The 21385-nt window shown below is 34.9% G+C and overlaps 3 protein-coding genes and 1 long non-coding RNA gene across 9 annotated transcripts; 2 read left to right on the top strand and 2 right to left on the bottom strand.

The window, feature by feature from the left end:
* The first annotated feature begins 597 nt into the window (after window positions 1-597).
* MYB59 (myb domain protein 59) lies at window positions 598-1928 on the top strand. 2 transcript variants are annotated; one of them, XM_022031913.2, is made up of 3 exons: window positions 598-809; window positions 903-1032; window positions 1138-1928. In XM_022031913.2, exons 1-3 carry the CDS (start codon window positions 689-691, stop codon window positions 1643-1645), a joined length of 759 nt encoding a protein of 252 aa, XP_021887605.1. In that variant the 5' UTR covers window positions 598-688; the 3' UTR covers window positions 1646-1928. The 2 variants fall into 2 exon arrangements, with proteins under 2 accessions (XP_021887605.1, XP_021887606.1); XM_022031914.2 differs by having other exon boundaries at window positions 699-837.
* Window positions 1929-5890: 3962 nt separating this feature from the next.
* Window positions 5891-12232, bottom strand: LOC110806940 (uncharacterized). Of its 3 annotated transcripts, none has more exons than XR_002538383.2 (6): window positions 11983-12232; window positions 11829-11883; window positions 10038-10264; window positions 9603-9903; window positions 8627-9458; window positions 5891-6491 (listed from the first exon to the last, which is right to left on the bottom strand). It is a non-coding gene; the product is annotated as an uncharacterized LOC110806940 (long non-coding RNA). The 3 variants fall into 3 exon arrangements; XR_015817347.1 differs by having other exon boundaries at window positions 5891-8727; window positions 9348-9458; window positions 11983-12223; XR_002538382.2 differs by having other exon boundaries at window positions 5891-9458; window positions 11983-12219.
* An 827-nt stretch (window positions 12233-13059) lies between these two features.
* LOC110806954 (Protein-tyrosine phosphatase-like, PTPLA) lies at window positions 13060-17415 on the top strand. Of its 3 annotated transcripts, XR_015817348.1 has the most exons (11): window positions 13061-13251; window positions 13337-13422; window positions 13648-13695; window positions 13825-13913; window positions 14071-14124; window positions 15351-15418; window positions 15595-15641; window positions 15799-15896; window positions 16347-16456; window positions 16874-16996; window positions 17088-17415. XR_015817348.1 is itself a non-coding variant. In XM_022031961.2 (10 exons), the coding sequence occupies exons 1-9, from the start codon at window positions 13178-13180 to the stop codon at window positions 16452-16454; spliced, it is 672 nt and encodes a 223-aa protein (XP_021887653.1). In that variant the 5' UTR covers window positions 13062-13177; the 3' UTR covers window positions 16455-16456; window positions 17088-17415. The 3 variants fall into 3 exon arrangements, 1 of the variants encoding a protein (XP_021887653.1); XM_022031961.2 differs by lacking the exon at window positions 16874-16996 and having other exon boundaries at window positions 13062-13251; XR_002538384.2 differs by lacking the exons at window positions 16874-16996; window positions 17088-17415 and having other exon boundaries at window positions 13060-13251; window positions 15595-15706.
* An 847-nt stretch (window positions 17416-18262) lies between these two features.
* On the bottom strand, window positions 18263-19900 carry LOC110806956 (aquaporin TIP1-2-like). Its single transcript, XM_022031963.2, has 3 exons — window positions 19690-19900; window positions 19024-19274; window positions 18263-18788 (listed from the first exon to the last, which is right to left on the bottom strand). Exons 1-3 carry the CDS (start codon window positions 19820-19822, stop codon window positions 18414-18416), a joined length of 759 nt encoding a protein of 252 aa, XP_021887655.1. The 5' UTR covers window positions 19823-19900; the 3' UTR covers window positions 18263-18413.
* Window positions 19901-21385: the final 1485 nt, after the last annotated feature.

Raw genomic sequence — 21385 nt, forward strand, 5'->3', positions numbered from 1 at the left:
AAATAATAATTCATTAACGTTTATTATTTTACGAGTAGCTATTGGCCTTAGTTACAACTAGCAAAGAAAATATAAAAATAACTGGTGTGGAAATCAAAAAGCTTCTATAAGAAAATTTACCTAAAAGGCTAAGTTTCTAACAATTGAAAATCTAATTAAATAAGCTAAATCAATAAAAATATTAAATAATAATAATTACAAACAGTTTCGTTTAATAAAGCCTTTACTTCAAATTAAGATTTTCCAAGTCCTGCATATCTTGGATTCTACTTGAATTTATATATGTTGTCTTCTAACGAAATAAAACACACTTAAATTTATCCAAAAAGAATTAAAGGAATCCAAGATATGTGGACTCATATAATTGAGACATGTAACAGCATGTAATAATAGAATAACATCTTAATACAAAGGGCAATTACAAAGTTGCATCAACATATTGATCTCTTACTTCGATTATTTAATGTCTGACGTCAGATGCATAAGGTGCTTATCATGAGCATGCGCGCACCTCATGCAAATCATCAGAATATAATAATGGAATGTTATCACACAGTCTTTCAACAATTGTTAGTGGGTTAATATAAATATAAGCAGTGTGCATGTAGGATGTACAAGTAGGTGAAGTATAAGAGAGAGGGAAAGAGAACGAGAACAGTCAGATAAAAAGCAAAAGAGAAAAAGCAAAATGAAAATGGTGCAAGAGGAAACCAGAAAGGGACCATGGACGGAACAAGAGGACATCCTTCTGGTCAACTTTGTGCACTTATTTGGAGATCGACGATGGGATTTTATAGCAAAAGTTTCAGGTTTGAAGGTGGCGGGAGAGCATAATAGGTATGGTTTTTTGGCGATCGGCGGTTTTGGAAGGGGCTTCCATTAACCACCTGGTTTTGTTGTAGGTTTGAACAGAACAGGAAAGAGTTGCAGGTTAAGGTGGGTTAATTACCTTCACCCTGGTCTCAAACGTGGGAAGATGACCCTTCAAGAGGAGCGCCTGGTGCTTGAACTTCATGCTAAATGGGGAAATAGGTTTGAGAATATATAATTATTCTATATTCTCTTCAAAGATTTAATCACAAACATTTCTTTGTATAATTGAAATCCCCATGTATGGGATGATCATCAAATATGCAGGTGGTCAAGAATTGCCCGGAAATTACCAGGGCGTACTGATAATGAAATTAAGAATTACTGGAGAACCCATATGAGGAAAAAGGCTCAACAGAGGAAACAGGACAATTCTCCATCGTCCCCATCATCTAATTGCTGTTCCTCGTCATCAACTGTTACCACAGTGGACTTGATGCTATTCCCAGATGCAGGAAAAGCAAGTTTTTATGATACAGGTGGACTTGATCATGTTACAACTCCAGAAGGGAAAAAGATTGAAGTTGAGGAAGAGAAGGGATACTCCATGGATGATATATGGAAAGATATCGATCTCTCGGAAGAAAACACCATAAAACCAGTAAGTAATGGATACAGCAATTTCTCTTATCCTTCTATTGTTGCTTCTCCATCCTGGGAGTACTCTCTGGACTCAGTCTGGCGTATATTTGAAGAAGATACTAAGATGTTTCTCCCCACCAATCAGTTCCCTCCCTGCAGCTACGAGTATGGGGAGGCATTTTTAACCGGCTAATCAGAATTTTATTGATTTATTGTTTATATATATATATGTGATATTCCCCCCAAAGAAACTCTAACCTGTATAGTATGGGTGTTCTCCGAGCTGTCTGATACAGTCTTGCATCATTCCAAATCACTGTTAACCATCTCAAGCATAGTCTCTATATCCCTGTGTTGTGAGTTTTTAAATCTCAGAGAGAAGAGAAAATCCTATCAGATCTCTCTTGAAGAGACTGGTATGTTAATTACTGTCCGCAATATGTATAATATAATTCTCAGTTTTAATTTTGAATTCAGTTGGTGTTGTATAAGATTTAGGAAATATCTTTTTTTTCTTGGTCTAGCGGTAATAATTTTAAAAACTTTGGAACAGTAAATTTTTCTTTACAATTTTAAACGCGCACGCCTTTAAGTGTAAGTAAGGCACCTTTAAGTGCACAGTATCACGTACTTGAGAGTGCGCGCACACGCACCCATGACTCAACTACGCACTCTCTGGGTATGGTTGCTGACCGAGCTTGCTCCGTCAGCATTTTCTTCTATTGATTATCATGAAGTAAACTATCAGTTTTATTTAAAGAAGTGCAACGGGTTACCACAATACCACTAAAGTTATGTACCAATATCTAAACAATTGACTTCCAGAAACTTAGAATAAATAAGTCTACCCCAAATCCAAAAGGCACAATTACCCTCTAAACAATGTAGGGTATAGACATGGGAATCGGGAGTGATGGAAGTAAGAGTCTTAACACAAAGGAAGAAGATCCTTATGTTTTCAACTTCGTGAATGATATGTGCATCATGAGTAACTTTAAAAAAAAAAATAAAATGAGTATAGAGACTAGTAACTATGGGTAGTTTTCATAGACATTATTACTAAAATACTCTTCCCTGTAAATTGTTCGGCTTGACTCCTAATTGCTATTTTTTTCACCACAATCTCAAAGAATTGCAAGAAATCCTGTCAACACTCTAAACACAATATCCTTTAAGGAAGAAACAGAGCAATCCAAAAATCTTAAGTAACCACAATCTCAAAAAATTACAGAGGATCCAATCAACACTTCAACCACAATACCATTTAACTTTTTGCCGCCACCATCTCAAACAACTAAAAAGAATTCAATCAATGCTATAAACACAATACTGTCTAAGGAACGTATAGAGCATCCAAAAAATCTTAGGTAAACCTTAATCATAGGTTACCGAATCTGTTATCAAACACAAGATCTCCTATTAAGTTCTGGCCACGAACAACTCGACCATCACTTCATTAGCCATGAATGAAATATTTTTCTAGTGAATGTTGCTAAAGCTAACAGTCCTCCTGATACAGGACAGAGAATAGTTAACCTTACTTGTTCAGCGGATAATTTAAAAATAGAGAAAATTTATGCAAGAAACATATAATATAAATAGACTAGAAGAAACTTAAGGTCAAACAAAGAGAAAGAATATGGAACAAAATCTTGGTAAAGGAGCTCTTAATTTACAATTAGCTACGAGCCTTTATAAACATTAACTACAACTAATATAAAAAGTTAGAAAAGAGGAAGTCGAAAAAATCCTAATTCTTATAATACTTAATTTATTTAAATAGTAAATTCAAATATTATAATGCCTAAATAAACTTAAATAACCTACATAAATAAAAAATATAAGATAACAAAAACTATACTGAAAACTTTTTCAATTGAAAATCTGTTCCAAAAGAATATCTTCTTGTTATGAATCGTTTTACACCAGTTGATGAAAACTTGATCTTGAATTTTGAATTGGTGAAGCGTTAAGATATAAAGGCTCAAACATACTCTTGAAAATCTTCAAAAAATCGAGCCAAAATAATTATTCTAGGAACTCTCTTTAATGTCGTTACTATGGACAGGAACCATTTCAATATTAGCAGGAAGTTGAACAAGATTGTCAAAAGAAAAAAAATTGTTCAACATCAGCCGTATGAGCAGAAACAACTTCAAATTAAGCCAGTATCTCTTGGGTTGCCACTAGTGGCTAAGGAGAAGTGCTAGTTCTACTTTTAAGCTCAACCTTTACTTTTTGTAAAATATCTCATGCTTTCTGAACTTGTAAATATAAGTTTGTATAAGAGTTAATACTCAACTGACAACAGTTATCTTATATATTTAAGAAAATTTTTATTACAGACAACATTCCCAATATGTTGATATTGGATACAACTATTAGGGATGATAAAAAAATTTGTGACCCGCCAAAACAGTCAGCCCTGTTAGAGACAATTGCAAATTTTTTAACCGAAACCAAACAGAACCGGATTGGTTTATAGCAAGTTTTTTGAATCTATCTGACCTGGGTGGGAAGGTTTGGGTTTGTACTGCAAAAACCCGTCTGAATCTGACTCAACATTATCTATTAATTAAAAAAGAAAAAATATATATATACTAACTAAAAGTATATAAAAAAGAACCCTAAAACACAAGTATTCCAGACTGTACTTCCTCCCCTCGACACAGCAGGCTGCCTCCTTTATCTTCTTCCTTCATCTTCATCATCATCTTCACACTCCAGCAATCTAGTGGAGACACTGTGAGCATCTTCGGCTTTGCAAATCATAGGGTTGTCACCTCCTTCACAGCTTCACTCTCCGGCGCCATTCAGCTGTCACACCACGAGCATTTTTGGTTTCCCAAATTGCAAGGTTGTCACCAGGGTGTAGTGTGACGGGTTTCATTGTAAAGTTGCATGGGGCAAAAAAACCTTTTTTCTACAAACCTACCTCAAGTTTAGGCTGGTATCAGGCAGTGTATTATATACACGGGGCATGTTCAGTTTTGGTCAAACCTATCCCAAACCCTTCCCTATTGTCACCCCTAACGATTATACAAATCTATAATGGGCGTATCTGAGTATTTATAAGGATAAAAAACTTGGTACGATACATCATATGAAATCGGGTAAATTGCGTGATGAATTGCAGCAAAAAGCTTATTAGATTCTATGTCCAGTAAAATTGAATTGCACTTAAAGTGACTATAAGTGTGAGTTCGACCAATTTGACCTTAAAAATAGGTAAGACAGATAATATTGATGGACACTCGTAATCAGGGTGTGTGAGAGTCACGTGCGTCTCTGGTCACTGGTGAGGGTTGGTTTTCTCACAAGGGCTTGTCTAGCGATGGAAGTTCAGGAATGCTTTTCATTGTTGTTTGTGTTGGCTGGGAATGTGATAAACTAATCTGTTCACTAGATAGTTTAAACATAGAAGAAATTTACGTGAAAAACAAAATAAATAGATTAACCGAGAAAATTGTAAATAAAGAAAAGAAAATATGAGAAAAAATAATTAGCAATATGGAACAAAGTGAAATAACAGAGAATAAAGCCCTAGAAAAAAGAATTATTAATTTATCATCGTATACCCTCTTTGTCAGTAGCTAATAAAAGCACTAACTTTAACCACTATGAAAAATTATAAAAGAAAAATCTACAAGATTCTTTTTTATATTATTTAATCAACTTAAAAGAAAATTAGAATGTAAAACACCTAAACAAACCTATATGGTATAAGTAATTTAAAAATACGATAACTAAAAACCTTCATTAACGTTCTAGTTTGCATCAGCATCACCCTGTTCTTTAGGTGAGACTTTGAGGAAGGAAGCATCAAAGTCAGCTTCTGGTTTAAAATTCTATAATAAATCTGTACTAGTTCAAAAAGACTAAAGCTTAACGATGGAAAAACAACTGGGACTGGTCCGCCGGCTAAAATAATCATTTACCAGTGAAAATTTACTGAAGTAAATCAACAGGGAATGAACTGGTAGAAACAATGTAACGCCATGTTAAATTTGAACAGATTTCTCCTTTAACTTATAAGGGGTATGGACCTGGAAGCACATTTTTGGTATCTTCGTAAAATAATATCCTAGTTTTAGTGGTAAGCTTAAGCATCTATTGGATGTCTATTTAATGGGTGATTTATTCATTTCTTTAGTATAGTTACCTGAATATCTTGGCCGACTACAAAAAGCTACAGAATCTTAATTGGTTGAATAAATTAAGGGAATGAAAAATATATAGGAATGGAGCAGACACTATCATTTGATCAGGTCATGACTTTGACATGTAATTCTTCATAAACAGTCAATCTTATACCAGGACACCTCCAATGGAATTGTCATGTCGTTGAGACAGTAGCAGAAAATGAGAAGAAAAGAAACAAAAGCCGGGGTTTCATAGTGAAAAGAATAAAGGGTAAAAATGAAAAGACTGATAGAAATGGACAGGTAGACTGCCTAGATCAAAACCCTAAAATAAAATGTCTACATTTTCCTTTTCTGTTTAAAGGTTGAGGACAGCTAGTGGACTCTGACAATTCTAGAGACCACCCTCATCCTCTTTTCATTTTTCCCTGTATGTATATATATTCCTAAGGTTCCATTCAATAAATATAAAACAGAAAATTAAGGAGCATTAAATGCCCTCTACCTTACCCGGTTAAATTTTTAGATGGTATCAGAGCAGTGCCTGTAATAAGCACTAATTATTCCGATTTCTACATTACAATATTACCTTACAGTTCAATGGCAAACCCTAATACAGATGTGTTGACACTCCTAAACTCAGACCAGCTTAGAATGCAATTTGTCACAACCACACTTGATGGATCCAACTACTTGTCTTGGAGCCGAACCATGGTGATCACATTGAGAGCCAAGGACAAGCTCACCCTCGTCGATGACATATGCAAAAAGGCCGAACCCGATGCAGCAGAATATAAACAATGGCACAAAACAGATAGCATGGTGATGTCTTGGATTCTGAACTCGATGAACAAAGAGCTCACTAGCGTCTTCCTGTTCACTACATCAGCAAAAAACCTGTGGGATGAAATAAAAAAAAGGTATAGTGAAAGCAATGGACCTCTGTTGTATCAACTAAAACGCGAAATAAGTTCCATCACGCAATCTAACCTTTCTGTCACAGCCTATTATACAAAACTCAAAAGGCTATGGGATGAGTTAACACACCTAAGGCCCTTACCTACTTGCACCTGCCATGCTACAACACAACACAATGAAATAGACAATACCGACAACTTAATCCAATTTCTAATGGGTCTTAATGACTAATACGACCAAGTTAAAAACCAAATATTGATCATGAAGCTCTTACCCGAAGTGAATAGAGCTTATTTTATGGTGATTAGTGTTGGAAAACAGAGAGAAGTACACAATAGTAACTCACCTGAAAGGACACCCGTTGCATTTTATACCAACCTGAAAGACAATCCAAAATTCCCAAACCGAAAAAAGGAAAAGGACAGCAGGACATGCACTTATTGCAAAAACATAGGGCACACGAAGGACACATGCTTCAAGTTCCATAGCTACCCAGAATGGTTTACAGAATTCAAAGGGAAAAGGAACAAAGAAAAAGCTAATGCAGTGGCAAACAATGCCCCCTGATAACACCAAAACAGAAGCATTCAACACAAACTAAGGCACATAAATGACCACACTCTTACAACAAGAAATCAGCAAGTACATGAAAAACCAAGGAGCAAACACGGCAGAATCGGCAGGGTGCGTGGGCTACTTTGGCCTCCCTAGTAAGCAACTTAAATGCTGTTTTTTACATGCCTTTAATGACATAGGAACTTAAATAATAGACACAGGTGTCACATCACACATATGCCATGATTTCAAAATACTTTTAGAACCCGTAAAACTAAAATCTGCAGTGTCTGTCTCGCTATGAGACGGAACCACGAGTTATTCAACCCACAAATGAACCATAAAACTGTGTGACAACTTAATTCTACAGGATGTCCTCTATATACCAAAATTCACTTGTAACCTTATTTTGTCAGAAAACTAACCCAAACTTCAAATACCTACATTTCCTTTTATCCCAGCTATTGTTTTGTGCAGGATTTGACAACTAACAAAATATTGCGGAATGGAACAATAATAAAGGGCTTGTACATCCTGAGTGAAGACATTGACTCTAACAAAGCATGCATCAGCCACACTCAAGAAAACAACCTACAACTATGGCACAAAAGACTCGGCCACACATCCACAAAAAAATTGATCCACATTTCCAGTCTAAAGTTACCAGGCAGTACAGCTCTACATGATTGTGAAATATGTCCATTGGCAAACAGCAGCACTTGTCTTTTTCTAAAAGTTTCATCAATACCAGTGACATTTTTAGTTTAATACGTGCCTTTGGAGACCATACCCGATCAATTATATCTTTGGTGCACTTTATTTTTTAACCATAGTCGATGATTTCTCAAGAGTCACTTAAACTTATTGATTAAAAGAAAAAACAAGTGTACCAAATACCTTGAAATATTTTTACAATCTAATACAAAATTAATTTCAGAAAACAATCAAAACAGTTAGAATAGACAACGGCACTGAGTTCATAAACACTTCATGCAAAATCTTTTTTCAAAAAAAGGGAATTATGCATAAAAAAACTTGTACATACACACTACAGCAAAATGGGGTGGTGGAGAGGAAACATAAACACCTATTACAAATTACTAGGGCATTGATGTTTGAATCAAAACTACCAAAAGGTTTTTGAGATAAAGTTATACTCACAGCCACACACATAATAAACGTTTTGCTAAGCTATGTTTTAAAATGAAAAACTCTTTATGAAATTCTGTACAAAAAACAGCCGGATTATTCAAACCTAAAAGTCTTTGTTTGTCTATGTTTTACTACAAATGTTACCCCTCAAAAAGACAACTTTGAACCCAGGGCTTTGAAATGTGTTTTCTTAGGGTATGCACCCAATGCGAAGGCATACAAATTATATGATATAACAAATAGAAAAAACGGTTTTGTTAAGAGATGTCATATTTCATGAACATATTTTCTCATACCAAACAGAACACCCTAAAACAGACTACCATGACACACCACTGTCAATACCAAGCGACGACTAATAACCACACCTGAAAACCAATAACAAAGAAGAGAAGAAACTCCCTTACCAACCATCATTCCCCAAGAGTCTGAAGTAAGGAGGAGCATCAGGGTGAGAAATAGGCCCGCTTGGAATGAAGACTTTGTCGCCCATACTACAGAACAACCCCTGTTAATTTCATTGCACAAGTGTCTATTACAAAAGAACCAATGTCATACAGGGATGCTAAAAACGGGATAGCAAGTGGGTTGAGGCCATGCAAGCCGAGCTGTCCGCACTGGAAGAAAATAGAATATGGGAACTAACTGCACTACCAAAAGGGAAGAAGGCAATCGACTCAAAATGGGGGCATAAAATAAAATATAATGTCAATGGATCAGTTGATAAATACAAACCAAGACTCGTAGCTAAAGGTTACAACCAGGAGTTTGGCATAGACTCTCACATTAGCTTCTCACCAGTGGCTAAAATGGTCATGGTTCGACTACTTTTAGCAGTAGCAGCCGCAAGTGACTGGCCAGTATACCAGTTAGACATTAATAACACATATCTACATGGGGTTTGTGGAAGAGGAGCTATACTTAAAACCTCCAGAGGGCTACTTCAAGGCTAGTGAAAGGCAAGTCTGCTGTCTAACCAAGAGCCTGTACGACCTAAAATAAGCAGGTCGCCAGTGGAGGAAAGAGCTCACTTCAAAGCTCCAATCCATCGGCTTTACCAAGTTAGAAGTCGACCACTATCTATTCACAAAAGGAAACTACATTGTGTGGTATATGTAGATGACTTACTTATCACGGGTCCTAATGATGAAGAGATTTACGAAGTCAAAAGCGCTATGAATGAAGCTTTCACAGTCAACGACCTCGGCTAAGCGAGATATTTCCTCGGAGTCGAGATAGCTAGGTCAAAAGAAGGGATCTACATCAGCCAAAAAAAATACACCAGAGATATTCTACAAGATACAAAGATGGAAGATGCAAAAGGAAGCCACTTTCTCCTGCCTTCCGGACTAAAACTAAATACAGAAGAAGGAGAAATCTTACCAGATCCGGAACGATAAAAACGCTTAATCGGCCGCTTGCTTTACCTCAACTTCACCAGACCCGACATAACATACTCCACCCAACACCTCAGTCAGTTCATGCAACAACTCAGACGGCCGCACCTCGACGCCGCACTACACGTTGTTAGGTACCTAAAGCAATATCTGGAGCAAGGCATCTTCTTCCCGAGAAAGAATGATTTTAAAGTTCAAGCTTTTTGTGATTCAGACTGGGCATCGTGTCCGATGACCCGCAAATCACTCACGGGCTTCTGTATCTTCCTCGGACCTGCACTAATCTCCTGAAAAATAAAGAAACAAACTACGGTGAGCAAGTCTTCCGCAGAGGCTGAGTACAGAAGTATGTCATCCACGGTATGTGAAGTTCAATGGATAACCTATCTGCTTCAAGACTTTCAAATAATACCCCACTTACCCGTAATATTGAATTGTGACAACAAAGTCGCCGAGCATATCGCAGCAAATCCGGTTTTTCATGAACGAACAAAACACCTTGACATCGACTGCCACATAGTTCGCAACCAGGTTCAAAAGGATTTCACCGAAACGAAACATGTAACCTCGAGGGAACAGCTTGCCGATCTGCTCACAAAACCTTTAGGAACTTTAGCACATCACCGACTTCTGTTCAAGATGAAACATCTGCAACAAGAAAGTTCAAAGAGTCAAAAAAGAGATAGTGAAGAACTCGAAGAGCCGAAAGCAAACTGACTTCATCTTGAGGAGCGAGTGAAAAGAATTAAGGGTAAAAATGAAAATACTGATAGAAATGGACAAGTGGACCGCCCAGATTAAAACTCTAAAATGAAGGGTTTAGATTTTTCTTTTCTGTTTAAAGGTTGAGGACAGCTGGTGGTCTTTCTAGAGACCACCATAATTCTCTTTTTATTTTTCCCTATATGTATATATATTCCCAAGGTTCCATTCAATAAATATACAGTAGAAAATTAATGAGGATTAAATCTTCTCTGCCTTACCCGGTTAAGTTTTTTTACACATAGGCATAAGAAAATTGCTCCAGACGTGTCAACCGTCCAGATCGCATCTATGGCTTAGGGCAATTATCATGTATAAAGTAAACATAAGCCATGTATCTAGAGCTTGAGCGTCCATAGAATTCAAAGCATGAGATAACAACAGCACATACAAGGCTTTTTTAAAGTTTTTTGCCTTTTAACTTAATGGGTCCCAGTAACACTTTACCTATCTTTTGTTGATGGATGAAACAGACCAGCTATTTACAAGTTTTTTCACTAAAATGACAGCACTTTTATTTCTTCCACCACTTAATACAAATGGTACCAGAAAAAGGAGGCAGAACGATAGCACTAGAGAAGTTAAATCCACTTGACTTCTTCAAACTTCTCCATAAAATCTTAGTTAAATAAGGCAACTTGTTTCTGTCCAATCGTCTTCACTTGTCCTTTCTCCCAAATCAAAAGTCTTACAGTGCAATGGAGAAGATTAGGTTGCCTTTTATATAGGTAATATCTTTTGGTGTGTAATATTTATATATACATTTATATATTCCGCCATTTCCAGATATCCTTCCTAATTCAGCACCCAAAACCTCTTTAACTAACACTCCCATTCCTGATGATCTACCTATACCTAAGTCAACAGATTTCATAAAAGATTTCCCCATAGCCCATTATTATCACCATAAGATACCATGAGATGTGACCCTCCTGAGACAACAAAAACCCAAATAAAGGGAAATTCCATCATTGACCAACGAACAAATATCTTTTGTATTAAATACATTAGCCTCACAACAAAACCTACTAGAGTCACCCAAAATTTGATTGGTTGACAACAATCATACCAAAATCATGAGAATCACGTCCTAATATCTTTTATCGTGTTTCTTCTTTGTCGTGTAACCATGAAAAAAAAATCCACAAACGTATACATATATGCTGGAATTTGATGAGTAGGGCGTAGAGAGAGGTAGCTGAATTATAGAAAACAAACTAGTACACCATTTAGACATCGATTTTCCTTTTAAATGTTGATTGATTTTTATTTCAAAGTGAAACAGATCTTCGCCGATTACTTATTATTTCCGTTCAATCTAAGATATGCAATATAACAAATCAGAGCACAATAATAATGATACAAAACAGAGAAAATAATACATGAACACTTAGAAATATATAAATAAGCAATAAAGAGACGAAACCCTATATATCATGCTTGCACTTACCTAAGTAGATTTTATGCTAACTTGAAACGATTTTGAAACCAACAGTTCCTTCGTGCTGAGATCAAGTGAAAGAAAAACCACCGTTAGATTCTGGTAATGCACCGCTTGATTGTTCGAAAAGCAAGAAAAAAGGAAAGATTAAAAGGAATCTTACAATCCTGCTTCTTCCTTTCAATTTTTCCGCCAAATCCTAGGTACCCTACCGGACCTTTGAATTTGATGGAGATTTGATTTGTGAATTACGCATTCCTGCGCGATCGTTCCTGTAATTGGGGCCCAGACTCTTGAGACACAGCGGATTTAAAACGACGGCGTTTAAATCGTCCGGTTCATAGTGCAGTTTTGCATTGACTTGCAAGTGGGGATCTTTTCGCGCGCATCGCTGGACGACGTCGTCCGATAATTAGCGCCGTTTCTCGCTTATTTTTTGAATTATAAAATTTCAAATATCAACAAACACGCCATTTTCAAATTTCGTGATACGCTGATAAAACTTGATACGACCGATTGGCCTGATCTATTTAAATATATTATTTAGTTCAAATAAATTTGGATAATTAACGTTTTAAATTTATTTATTTTGTTAATAATTAAATCTAAACATGTTAAATATGTAAGGTTAAATCAATTAATTTTATTAGTATATTTAATCCATTTAATATATATATATAGATACATCCATACGTATATAATACATACACAGAGCATATTTGTATACATACTATAGATATTGACATATAAATCTAAAACATACGTAAAATAAATTAATTAAAAAATTTTATTTAACCACTTTATTTTATATTTTACGATGAATTTGATCAATTATATATAAATTAGTAAGTACATTTATAAATAAAAAATTTTTATGTTTAAAAATCATAATCTGTTTATTGAATCAATATGTTTAAATTTATAAATAATATATGAAGTTTTATATACTATATGTACATTTTATTACTCTTATTTCGTAATACAAATATTTTATTTTTAATTTTAATACAATTTATGTAATATTTTTTAATTTTTGGTATGTAAGTTATATGACAGCATTTTAAATTTAGATAAACTAATTAATAATTTAATTTTGAATATCTCTTTTTAAAAAGTCTCTTATTTTTATTTTTTTTAATAAAAAAGGAAAAAGAAGGCCCAGCTATGAATTCATTCACCTACCAGAGCCCATGAGCTCAACCTCATCCCTCTACTTTATCCGGAACTATGCGCACGCCTAAACTAAATTTAAGCTCGCTACTTTTTGGCCTGCACTCTACGTGTACGCACGCAGAGCTTGAAGCAGATAACGCGCGCAGGGAAAGCAGAAGTGGGTTCGTGTTAGGAGCCTTAGAACAATGGCGGTTAACAAAATATCTACACTCTTAAAGCTCTATCTCTTCGCTTATAACTCGCTTCAGGCCATTGCCTGGTTATCTACTTTCTCTCTCAAACGTATTTGTTCGTTCTCTCCGTTTCTATTGTAATTATGTGATGTTTGTTTAATTTGGTGACAGGTTGATGTCTCTTATCATAATTTTGAGAAGCCTAGCGTCTACCAAGTCGATCAATGGAACCTATGCTTCTGCTGGAGGCCTGATCTGTCAGTATTTTCTTATTCCTCGTCAAACTTTAGTTCATAAAATATACTAACCTGCATTTGACGAATGTGGAAGAACGCGGGCTTAATTATACAAAACAGATTGTTTTTAATTGCAGAAACTCAGGAAGGTTTGAAATTATGAAAAGAAAAGGTTGATAATCTTAGGTATTTGAATTTATTCTTTGGTATTTGTTTGTCATTATTATTGTTCATTTTGTTTTGAAGGTGTCTTACAAACTTCTGGATTCATGGAAGTTATACATGGAGCCATAGGTGATTTATTTAAACTTCTGCATTTTTTGAGTGTTTTTTCTTTTACTGCTTGGTTGTTGAATTAGTTTTTGAAAATAATGCTTCAGTTTTAGCTATCCTTTTTTGCTTATTTTCTGTTGCTGTGTGGAGGCATTGTTCCAAGCGGAGTTTTGTCGCCGCTGATGCAGTGGGGTGGAAGAACACATTTCTTGCTGGCAATCGTCAGTAAAATCAAGGAGGTTCACATTTTTCACTCCATTTTTTCTAACTCCAATTAGATATGTAATCCTGGCTTGCAGAAGATGTGCAGTGGATTAAAAAAGAGTATTTCAGGTTATATTTCATGCTTATACTTTCATCTTGGTGGTAAATTTATGTTTGGCTTAGCTTTTGTAGATCCAGGAGTTGCCAGCAGTTTTCATAACATTCCTCTTTTGGAGCCTAGGTGAGGTAAGTTGGTTCCTTCATATTCTTCATTTGAAAATATGTCACTTTAAATTTTGTGGTTATTCAGGTGAAGGCTGCAAAGCTGGAGGATGACAGTCATGAATCCTGGTTTCTTGTTAAAGTTATATAGGGAGTGTATCATGGACGATACTTGCTGTTGGATGGCTACTTCAAAATACAATAAAAACAGACAATCTAAAAAGGAAAAGAATAAAATGTTTTACTCTTATAGAAATTTGACTTCTTCTATTTGACTCTCTCGTTCATGTTCTGGAGTTGAAGTAAGGGCTGCAAGCAGATGGGAAGAGGGAATGAAAATACATATAGTGACTGCGCTATGAAAATTAAATAATTTTGAAAAGAAGTGATATGGTATAGAGATTATAAGAAGTTTACTGAAGGATGAATAGATACATTCAGCTTTGTCCTTTTCCTGCTGAAGGATAAACTCAGGGTTCCATTAAGGATCCTTCTTGGATATATGTTTATTTGCAGTACTGATAGATAAATCCTTTTTTTTTTTTTTTGTTGAATCTCAAGTCTGATGTGGCGAGGTGATCAAGTTTCTAACTGAATATTTGTCCCATTGAGGACGCTTCATGGAGCTTAGAGCTTAAAGCTGATAAGACAGTTGATTCTAAGGCTGAAAATTTGAACTAAAATTAGTTTCTTTTGAAATTGCATCCTTATTCTTCAATTTTTATATATTTTTTATTTATACAGATAATTCTATTTCTATCAAGGTTAAGTTTAAGGACAACCAACTTGGAGATATCATTCTGATAGATCTCTGGGAATTTGTTTTGGGAAACACCTTTGGGAAATTATTGATGCCATGCAATAACACTCCCACTAGTCTTCGAATCAGCTGCTTGACTTTTCAGCCTTGTGGTATCATTTCTTGGCTAAGTGGATTCATTTCATGAATCCTGATTCCCATGCCCATAATTTAACCTGGCTGGATTTGAAGGAAATCAGTCTGATCCATCATATTTCATCTGCCTTAATGTTGAGCTTTTCTATATTGTCCATCTGCATAGCTGTTATTTTCTATTATACGTTTAAATTTTCTCATATAACAAGGACATATTTTCTTTCCTTCTATCTCCTGAGAACATTTCATGGTTCTTAATATCACAGATGTATTTACCGTATATTGGTTTATTTTTTTTGTTTAATGATCTTTCTTATGTGAAATAATGGTAATATAACCATGATGCTGGCTGCAGATAATTAGATATCCACATTATGCATTGAACTGCATTGGAACTTGTCCATCTTGGATCACCTACCTCAGGTTCTTTCTTTTATATTTCGAACTAAGATCAAAATGAGCAAAAATAAAAAATAAAAATAAGTAATGTGTGGCAGCAGAACTTTAAAATCACCGGGAAACATATTTCTTTTGCACTTGAATATGCGTCGCATAGTCTGTATCCTGCAGAATCTGATAAAATATCTACATGTCTCTAGGTACACTGCATTCATTGTGCTGTATCCTATAGGAATTGGTGGCGAAAGTGAGTACATGGACTCTGGTTCATTTTTGTTCAAGATTTATTATCAACTGATGGGATCCTCTTTGGTCAGAGTCATTAAGTTCTTCTAGTTCATCCCTTCTGTCATTTTGTCGTCATTTTTCTGTCTACTTTTATTGATTTGTGTATCAATCCGCAGTATGGCTTATGTTCCAAGCACTTCCTTATATAAGAGACAAGAACCTCTATGCAAATTCTTTTGCTGGTCTCCCCTTTGGCTATTATGATTTTGTCAGGGTATGTTGGACATCTTACTTTCAGACACCTAAATTACTCTGCAATGGATGATAAATTGTTCTTTTCTTCATTTAAACTCTTTGAAGAGGTGTTTAGCTTTAAATTTGAACTCATCATCAACCATAAATAATACACTTCAATCTGTATTCTATACATAATCTGAGGATGAGAGCTTGTTTATCCAATCACCCCAGTTAGGATGGGATTTGATTATGTGCTTGTATACATGCATAATAACACTTCAGTAACGGGTGGATTTCTGTCTTTTTATGTGTGCCTGGGCACGTGGGACACAAGTGTCTTAACAGCTTTGTGTTTGGTGTTTTTCCACAATAAGGGGAAATCTGTGAACTCCTCTCGCTAATTGCTATGCAATAATGATGCTTTCAAGTTCTTGTTTCTAAATACTGTTGATTGTACTTTTGTTAACCATTTGAAATTTTTACTCAGGTTTTGCTTTTGTTCTATCCATTCCTTTGGTTGAAACTTTACATCTATTTATTCACGCAACGTCGGAAAAAACTGGGCCAGCAGAAAGCAAAGAGAAAGATGAAGTGAAGGTCAGAGCTCATTCAGTCATATATGACCCTAGATTGTCAGTGCCTGTTAAATCTGTAACATTAAACTGTAGACAACACATGGCTCCAACTGGATACATGGAATCAGTGAAAGACATGGCTTATCTCTTTTTTTTTTTCCATAGAAGGAAGAAAATTGCGGAAGTTTTGCCTTGCCGTAATTTATTTGGTAGCAAATCTTGTGTTTACCACATGCATGGACATTATAAGTTTTGGAAATTATAAAAAGTTAGGAACAGTGGTTTTCAATGCTTTTGGTCAGAACTAGAAAATTTTGGCAGAATTTGATTATTCCTGAATCTAAATATTTTAAACATGTCCATTACGAATGAATTAGTTCTTTTAAGATCAAAATAGAGCAGCATCATACATTTATATCATTTGCTTTCCAAATAATAGTTGCCGTTGCACATTCATGGCTAGAAGGATTTTATTTCTCGCTATTGAAAGTTTCAGTCTTCAGCATCCTGTTTTCTACTTACAAGGATGCATTTATCCCATCGGCAATCTATACATCATATGGTGTGTTTTACACGACTTCTACAGCATATGGCAAATCCCTATTTTGGTTTGATATTCTACAACTAACCTGTTGAGAATTGTGTCTTTTCAGGACCTGAAGCTGCTTCTGTGTAACCCTGTACTTCATTTCTTAACTTACGCTTGGGTAAGTATGCTCCTTATAACAACTCATGCTTCCACAGTATCTTATGTAATAAATTCATTTTCATATTTGCAACTCCTTGATTTGGCAATTTGACAACGGTAATAATATAGTATAGAAAATAGATTATGTAATTTTCTATCAGCTTAAATTTTTCAGAAAACTAGTTCAAACTTTTTTATTACTATGGTATTAGAATTGGAGATGTTGAATTCAAAAACTTGGGAACCTCATCTCTCTCCAATTATTTATCTAATCCTTCTTTCCATTCCCTACTGTTGGGCCAACTTACTGCTTAGGCTTCTATTAGATATTCATGCTTTTGTGTGGCCTCTTTGTTATTTGGGTTCACTTAGGACTTTGGAAACCTGGTTTCTTCCTATTATTCATTACTTCGTTCTTTCATTGCTCAGTATTACGCCTTCTTATCGTATGGGCTTTCTTCAGGCCTTAAAGCCTGGCCTTCTTGTTGTTTAGTTTTCTGCTAAGCCTTCTTGTAATTTGGCTTTCCATGAATTAGTGTTTCTTTCTAATATTTAATTTTTTATTCTTTTTGGATTTGCGTTGAGTACGTGTGTTAAGATTAAAACTCTCGTTTGTATTTGAGAAGATGTGTTAATAATATCATTTAAATAATATATTAAGTTATTGTTCTATCACATTTAAACTGTTAAATAATTAGTTAACTCTATTACTTGATAGTTGTTAACAAGGATTTTTTTATATGCTATTTTGCTTGGCTTTTTGGGCTTCATGTTTATTACCATTTTTTTTTTTTGGGGGGACCTGCACCATTTTCTTTTCCTTTATCACGTTCTTTAGCATATTGAAATGGTTACAAGTCCGACTTTTGGTTTGGTTAGTACACAATCACTAGTGTTTGTATTGGTAGTTTTTAATAGACAGTGCGTTTGGAAAATGGCATCTAATTATTGGCTCAAATTCTTTAAGCTAACAGCCATTTTGTGGTTTAGGGATCTCCATAATTTTAATTGGCATTTTATTTTCTATATTATCTTCAATCTTTGAGTTCTGTCTCGGATTATTTTAATGCAGAAAATAGATTTCTACACCTAACCCAATAAAAATTGGCAAAAGAGAGGAGACGAACACTAAACAAATGATTTGGTGAAAAACCCAAAGTTCACAGGAATAAACATTTCATCAAAGACAGGAAAAAACAAACATCCAGACATCCACAAAGTTCAAACCAAACAAGGATCCCCAACTTCTGAACCCCTTTTCATCATACAAAGAAACTGAGAGCCCAGTGGCTTAGAAATCAGCAGAAGCGAGCTGCTCATGTGTGCTTGAGCCAATGAAGATGATCTCATAGACAAGGGCTGCAATGCCGGCACCAGCGAAGGGACCAACCCAGTAGACCCAATGGCTGTTCCATGTCCAGCTTACTACAGCTGGGCCGAAGGACACTGCTGGGTTCATGGATGCTCCGTCAAAGGCTCCACCGGCCAAGATGTTGGCACCCACTATGAAACCAATTGCAATTGGAGCAATTATCCCAATGTTACCCCTCTTCGGGTCTATGGCTGTGGCGTAGACTGTGTAAACCAACCCGAAGGTCATCACTATCTCGAACACCAAGGCATTCAATTCTCCTACGCCAGATGATAGTGCAAATGCAGATGTTTCCTGCGTTACACCAACAATAAAACGAATTCAGCCAATAATGATTATAATTATAAAATGAAAAAAATTAGAATTCATTTAGTTGATCGAACGAATCTAGTTTCCAGGGAAAGAACTAATGTGTATAACTATTTTTAATAAAGTCAATGGTTTTACAAAAGTTATAACATAATAACATGTCAGCTGATAAGTGAAATCGTGGAACGAAATTCAATGGATGTGATGAATAATTAATTACCAGTCCGCCGGTGGAGAATTTGAGAAGCAAGCAAGCAAGGACTGATCCGAGGCACTGAGCAATCCAGTACAATACACTCCTAAAAAGACTAATGTGGCCGCCAACAAAGGCTCCGAAGGTGACAGCAGGGTTTACATGTCCACCGGAGATGTTTGCACCAACAGAAACCGCCACGAATAGTGCAAAGGCGTGAGCCAGAGAGGCCGATATTAGACCAGCCGGTGTAGCCGAGCCATAGTTGGTAAGCTTGTCTGCAGAAATATTATTGTTTTAAAATCAAATCTCAAAAGAAAAATTATGTCTTTAAAAAAAAAAAAGTAATAATAGTTATTTTCCATCTGAGACTTTATTTAGTATATGATGAATATTTTTAATTCTCTATATTAAATATTTTGCTTTTATAAAAATAAAAATGTATTTTAAATTATATTTTTTTTGTTTATAAGTTTAAGTTTCATAATTATTCACTGTCCTATATATTTTTTTATATAGAAGCGCATTTTAATTTTAATTTAAAAAAAACTATTTTCTATTTATGAATTAAATTTTTATTTAAAAATCGGAACCAATCATATGCTATTTAGATAATGTAGTGTCAAAAATGTGAAATAATACTAATTAGTTAATTAAAAAGAGGTAGAAATCAGAGAAAAATAGATTGCTTACTGAAGGCCATGCCGGAGCCCTCCCCGGCGAAAACGAAAATGAGCATTGAAATAAACTCAGCCAGAGCTGCCTTCAATGCATCGGGGCGGGCAATTTCCGCCGGAGATCCGATTGCAATTTGTGAAATCGGCATTTTTTTAATTTTAAAAAAAAAAAAAATCAAATTCTACTTAGCTGCTCTTCTTTGCTTGCTTGCAGTTTTCATTTTGCTTGTTCGTTGGTATATATAATACTCGTGAGCGAGCCTAAAACAGGAGTGGCCGGTTTGTCTCGTATGACAGCTTGGTGTCGAGAGGAAAAACGAAAGACGTCCTTCTGGAGGCCACGTGTTCAGTGTCTGCGACTTAATGTGGGACGCGCCTCCAATCTGTTTCTAGCTTGCCACGTGTACGGATTGATGTGGACTCGGACCGACCAATCAGGCGGCCGAGACATATTGATCACAGACAAAAAGTGGTGGCTGTGGGTCCCCGACCCAAATAATTGGTGTGGGTTTTTTTTTCCTTGACCGACCACGTGATTTTTTATGACGAAAAGATAAAATAGGGTGAGGCGAGCGCAATCGGAATTAAATCTACAGCCGTTGGATTATGAATTTGGTAAGGATTACTAATAAATAATTGGTTGTATACTGCATTACTGGCGGTGTTTTGATTTGTGCTCAGTTGAACTTGAGCACACCGTATAAATTGTCTTATGTTTATAGCTATGATGACGTGGACTATATGGTGGTTAATTGTGCTCGATTCATTATCATAAATTAGTATTATCACTAATGAAACTTAAATTAATTTTTTAAAAGTTAATTTCAAGAAGAAAAAATACATAATCAAAAGGGGATAGACCAAAAGCGCTGGACCTTATTTTAATAATATCCCATAAATTAGTATTTTTATTCTATTTAATTATAAATAAATTTCTTATTTATTTATTTATTTTAATTAATTTACATAAATTTATTATCTAATAATCTTTAAAATCTAAATATTAATGTCTAAATTCCATACATGTCCAAGTATGTTTCATCTAAATATGAGGTTTAAAGGGATAGTAGAATCTTATAAGGGTCCTCGTTTGTTGTGTATGTATGTGTATGCAATGTATGATTTCTGCTTAAATCATTTACATACTAAATCTTGTAATATTTATTTTAGACTTTTGCTGAATCTACATTAATAAAAGTATTTTTCGTCTTGAAATTTGTACAAATTTACTTCTTTTAGTTCGGTATGAACAAATTTGAGAATATAATGTTCCGTCGTGAACCACCTTGCCATAAAAACTGAAGAACTATTATTGTTTTGGTACCACGTTAGATTTAAGAAGAAATCTAAATGTTTTTTAAGTATAAAAAATAATTAAATGTAATGTAATTTTATAAAGATTATAAAAAGATTCAGTATGAAATTTTAGAAATTAAACTGAAATATTTCAAGAGAGATAGAGACTAAAACAGTCGACATCGTATTCTGTTTATTAATTATAGTTCAAAAAATATTTATACATAAAGTATAACTTTTTGTATTTACACAAACTTCTCTAAATTTTAACTGTTTATAAAATTACGTATAACTATTATCAATTAACAAATCATCAATTACTATTCTAATATATTGTGTGTATATGTCTGTCTTTTTTATTTTATACATATAATTTTTATTTTTTTTGGTAAGAAACATACAAAAAAAAAACCCAC

The sequence above is a fragment of the Carica papaya genome, chromosome 2 (genome assembly GCF_054855325.1).
Source record: "Carica papaya isolate Zhongbai chromosome 2, ASM5485532v1, whole genome shotgun sequence".
Classification (NCBI taxonomy): Eukaryota; Viridiplantae; Streptophyta; class Magnoliopsida; order Brassicales; family Caricaceae; genus Carica; species Carica papaya.

Excerpts from the sequence above, each read along its gene's own strand:
- MYB59 (XM_022031913.2), top strand. The coding sequence starts at position 689 with ATGAAAATGGTGCAAGAGGAAACCAGAAAGGGACCATGGACGGAACAA. Across the intron at positions 810-902 it reads TTTTATAGCAAAAGTTTCAG|GTTTGAACAGAACAGGAAAG; the intron begins GTTTGAAGGTGG and ends GTTTTGTTGTAG. Across the intron at positions 1,033-1,137 it reads CATGCTAAATGGGGAAATAG|GTGGTCAAGAATTGCCCGGA; the intron begins GTTTGAGAATAT and ends TCAAATATGCAG.
- LOC110806956 (XM_022031963.2), bottom strand. The coding sequence starts at position 19,822 with ATGCCGATTTCACAAATTGCAATCGGATCTCCGGCGGAAATTGCCCGC. Across the intron at positions 19,275-19,689 it reads GGGCTCCGGCATGGCCTTCA|ACAAGCTTACCAACTATGGC; the intron begins GTAAGCAATCTA and ends ATATTTCTGCAG. Across the intron at positions 18,789-19,023 it reads AATTCTCCACCGGCGGACTG|GAAACATCTGCATTTGCACT; the intron begins GTAATTAATTAT and ends GGTGTAACGCAG.
- LOC110806954 (XM_022031961.2), top strand. The coding sequence starts at position 13,178 with ATGGCGGTTAACAAAATATCTACACTCTTAAAGCTCTATCTCTTCGCT. Across the intron at positions 13,252-13,336 it reads TCGCTTCAGGCCATTGCCTG|GTTGATGTCTCTTATCATAA; the intron begins GTTATCTACTTT and ends ATTTGGTGACAG. Across the intron at positions 13,914-14,070 it reads TCGTCAGTAAAATCAAGGAG|ATCCAGGAGTTGCCAGCAGT; the intron begins GTTCACATTTTT and ends TAGCTTTTGTAG.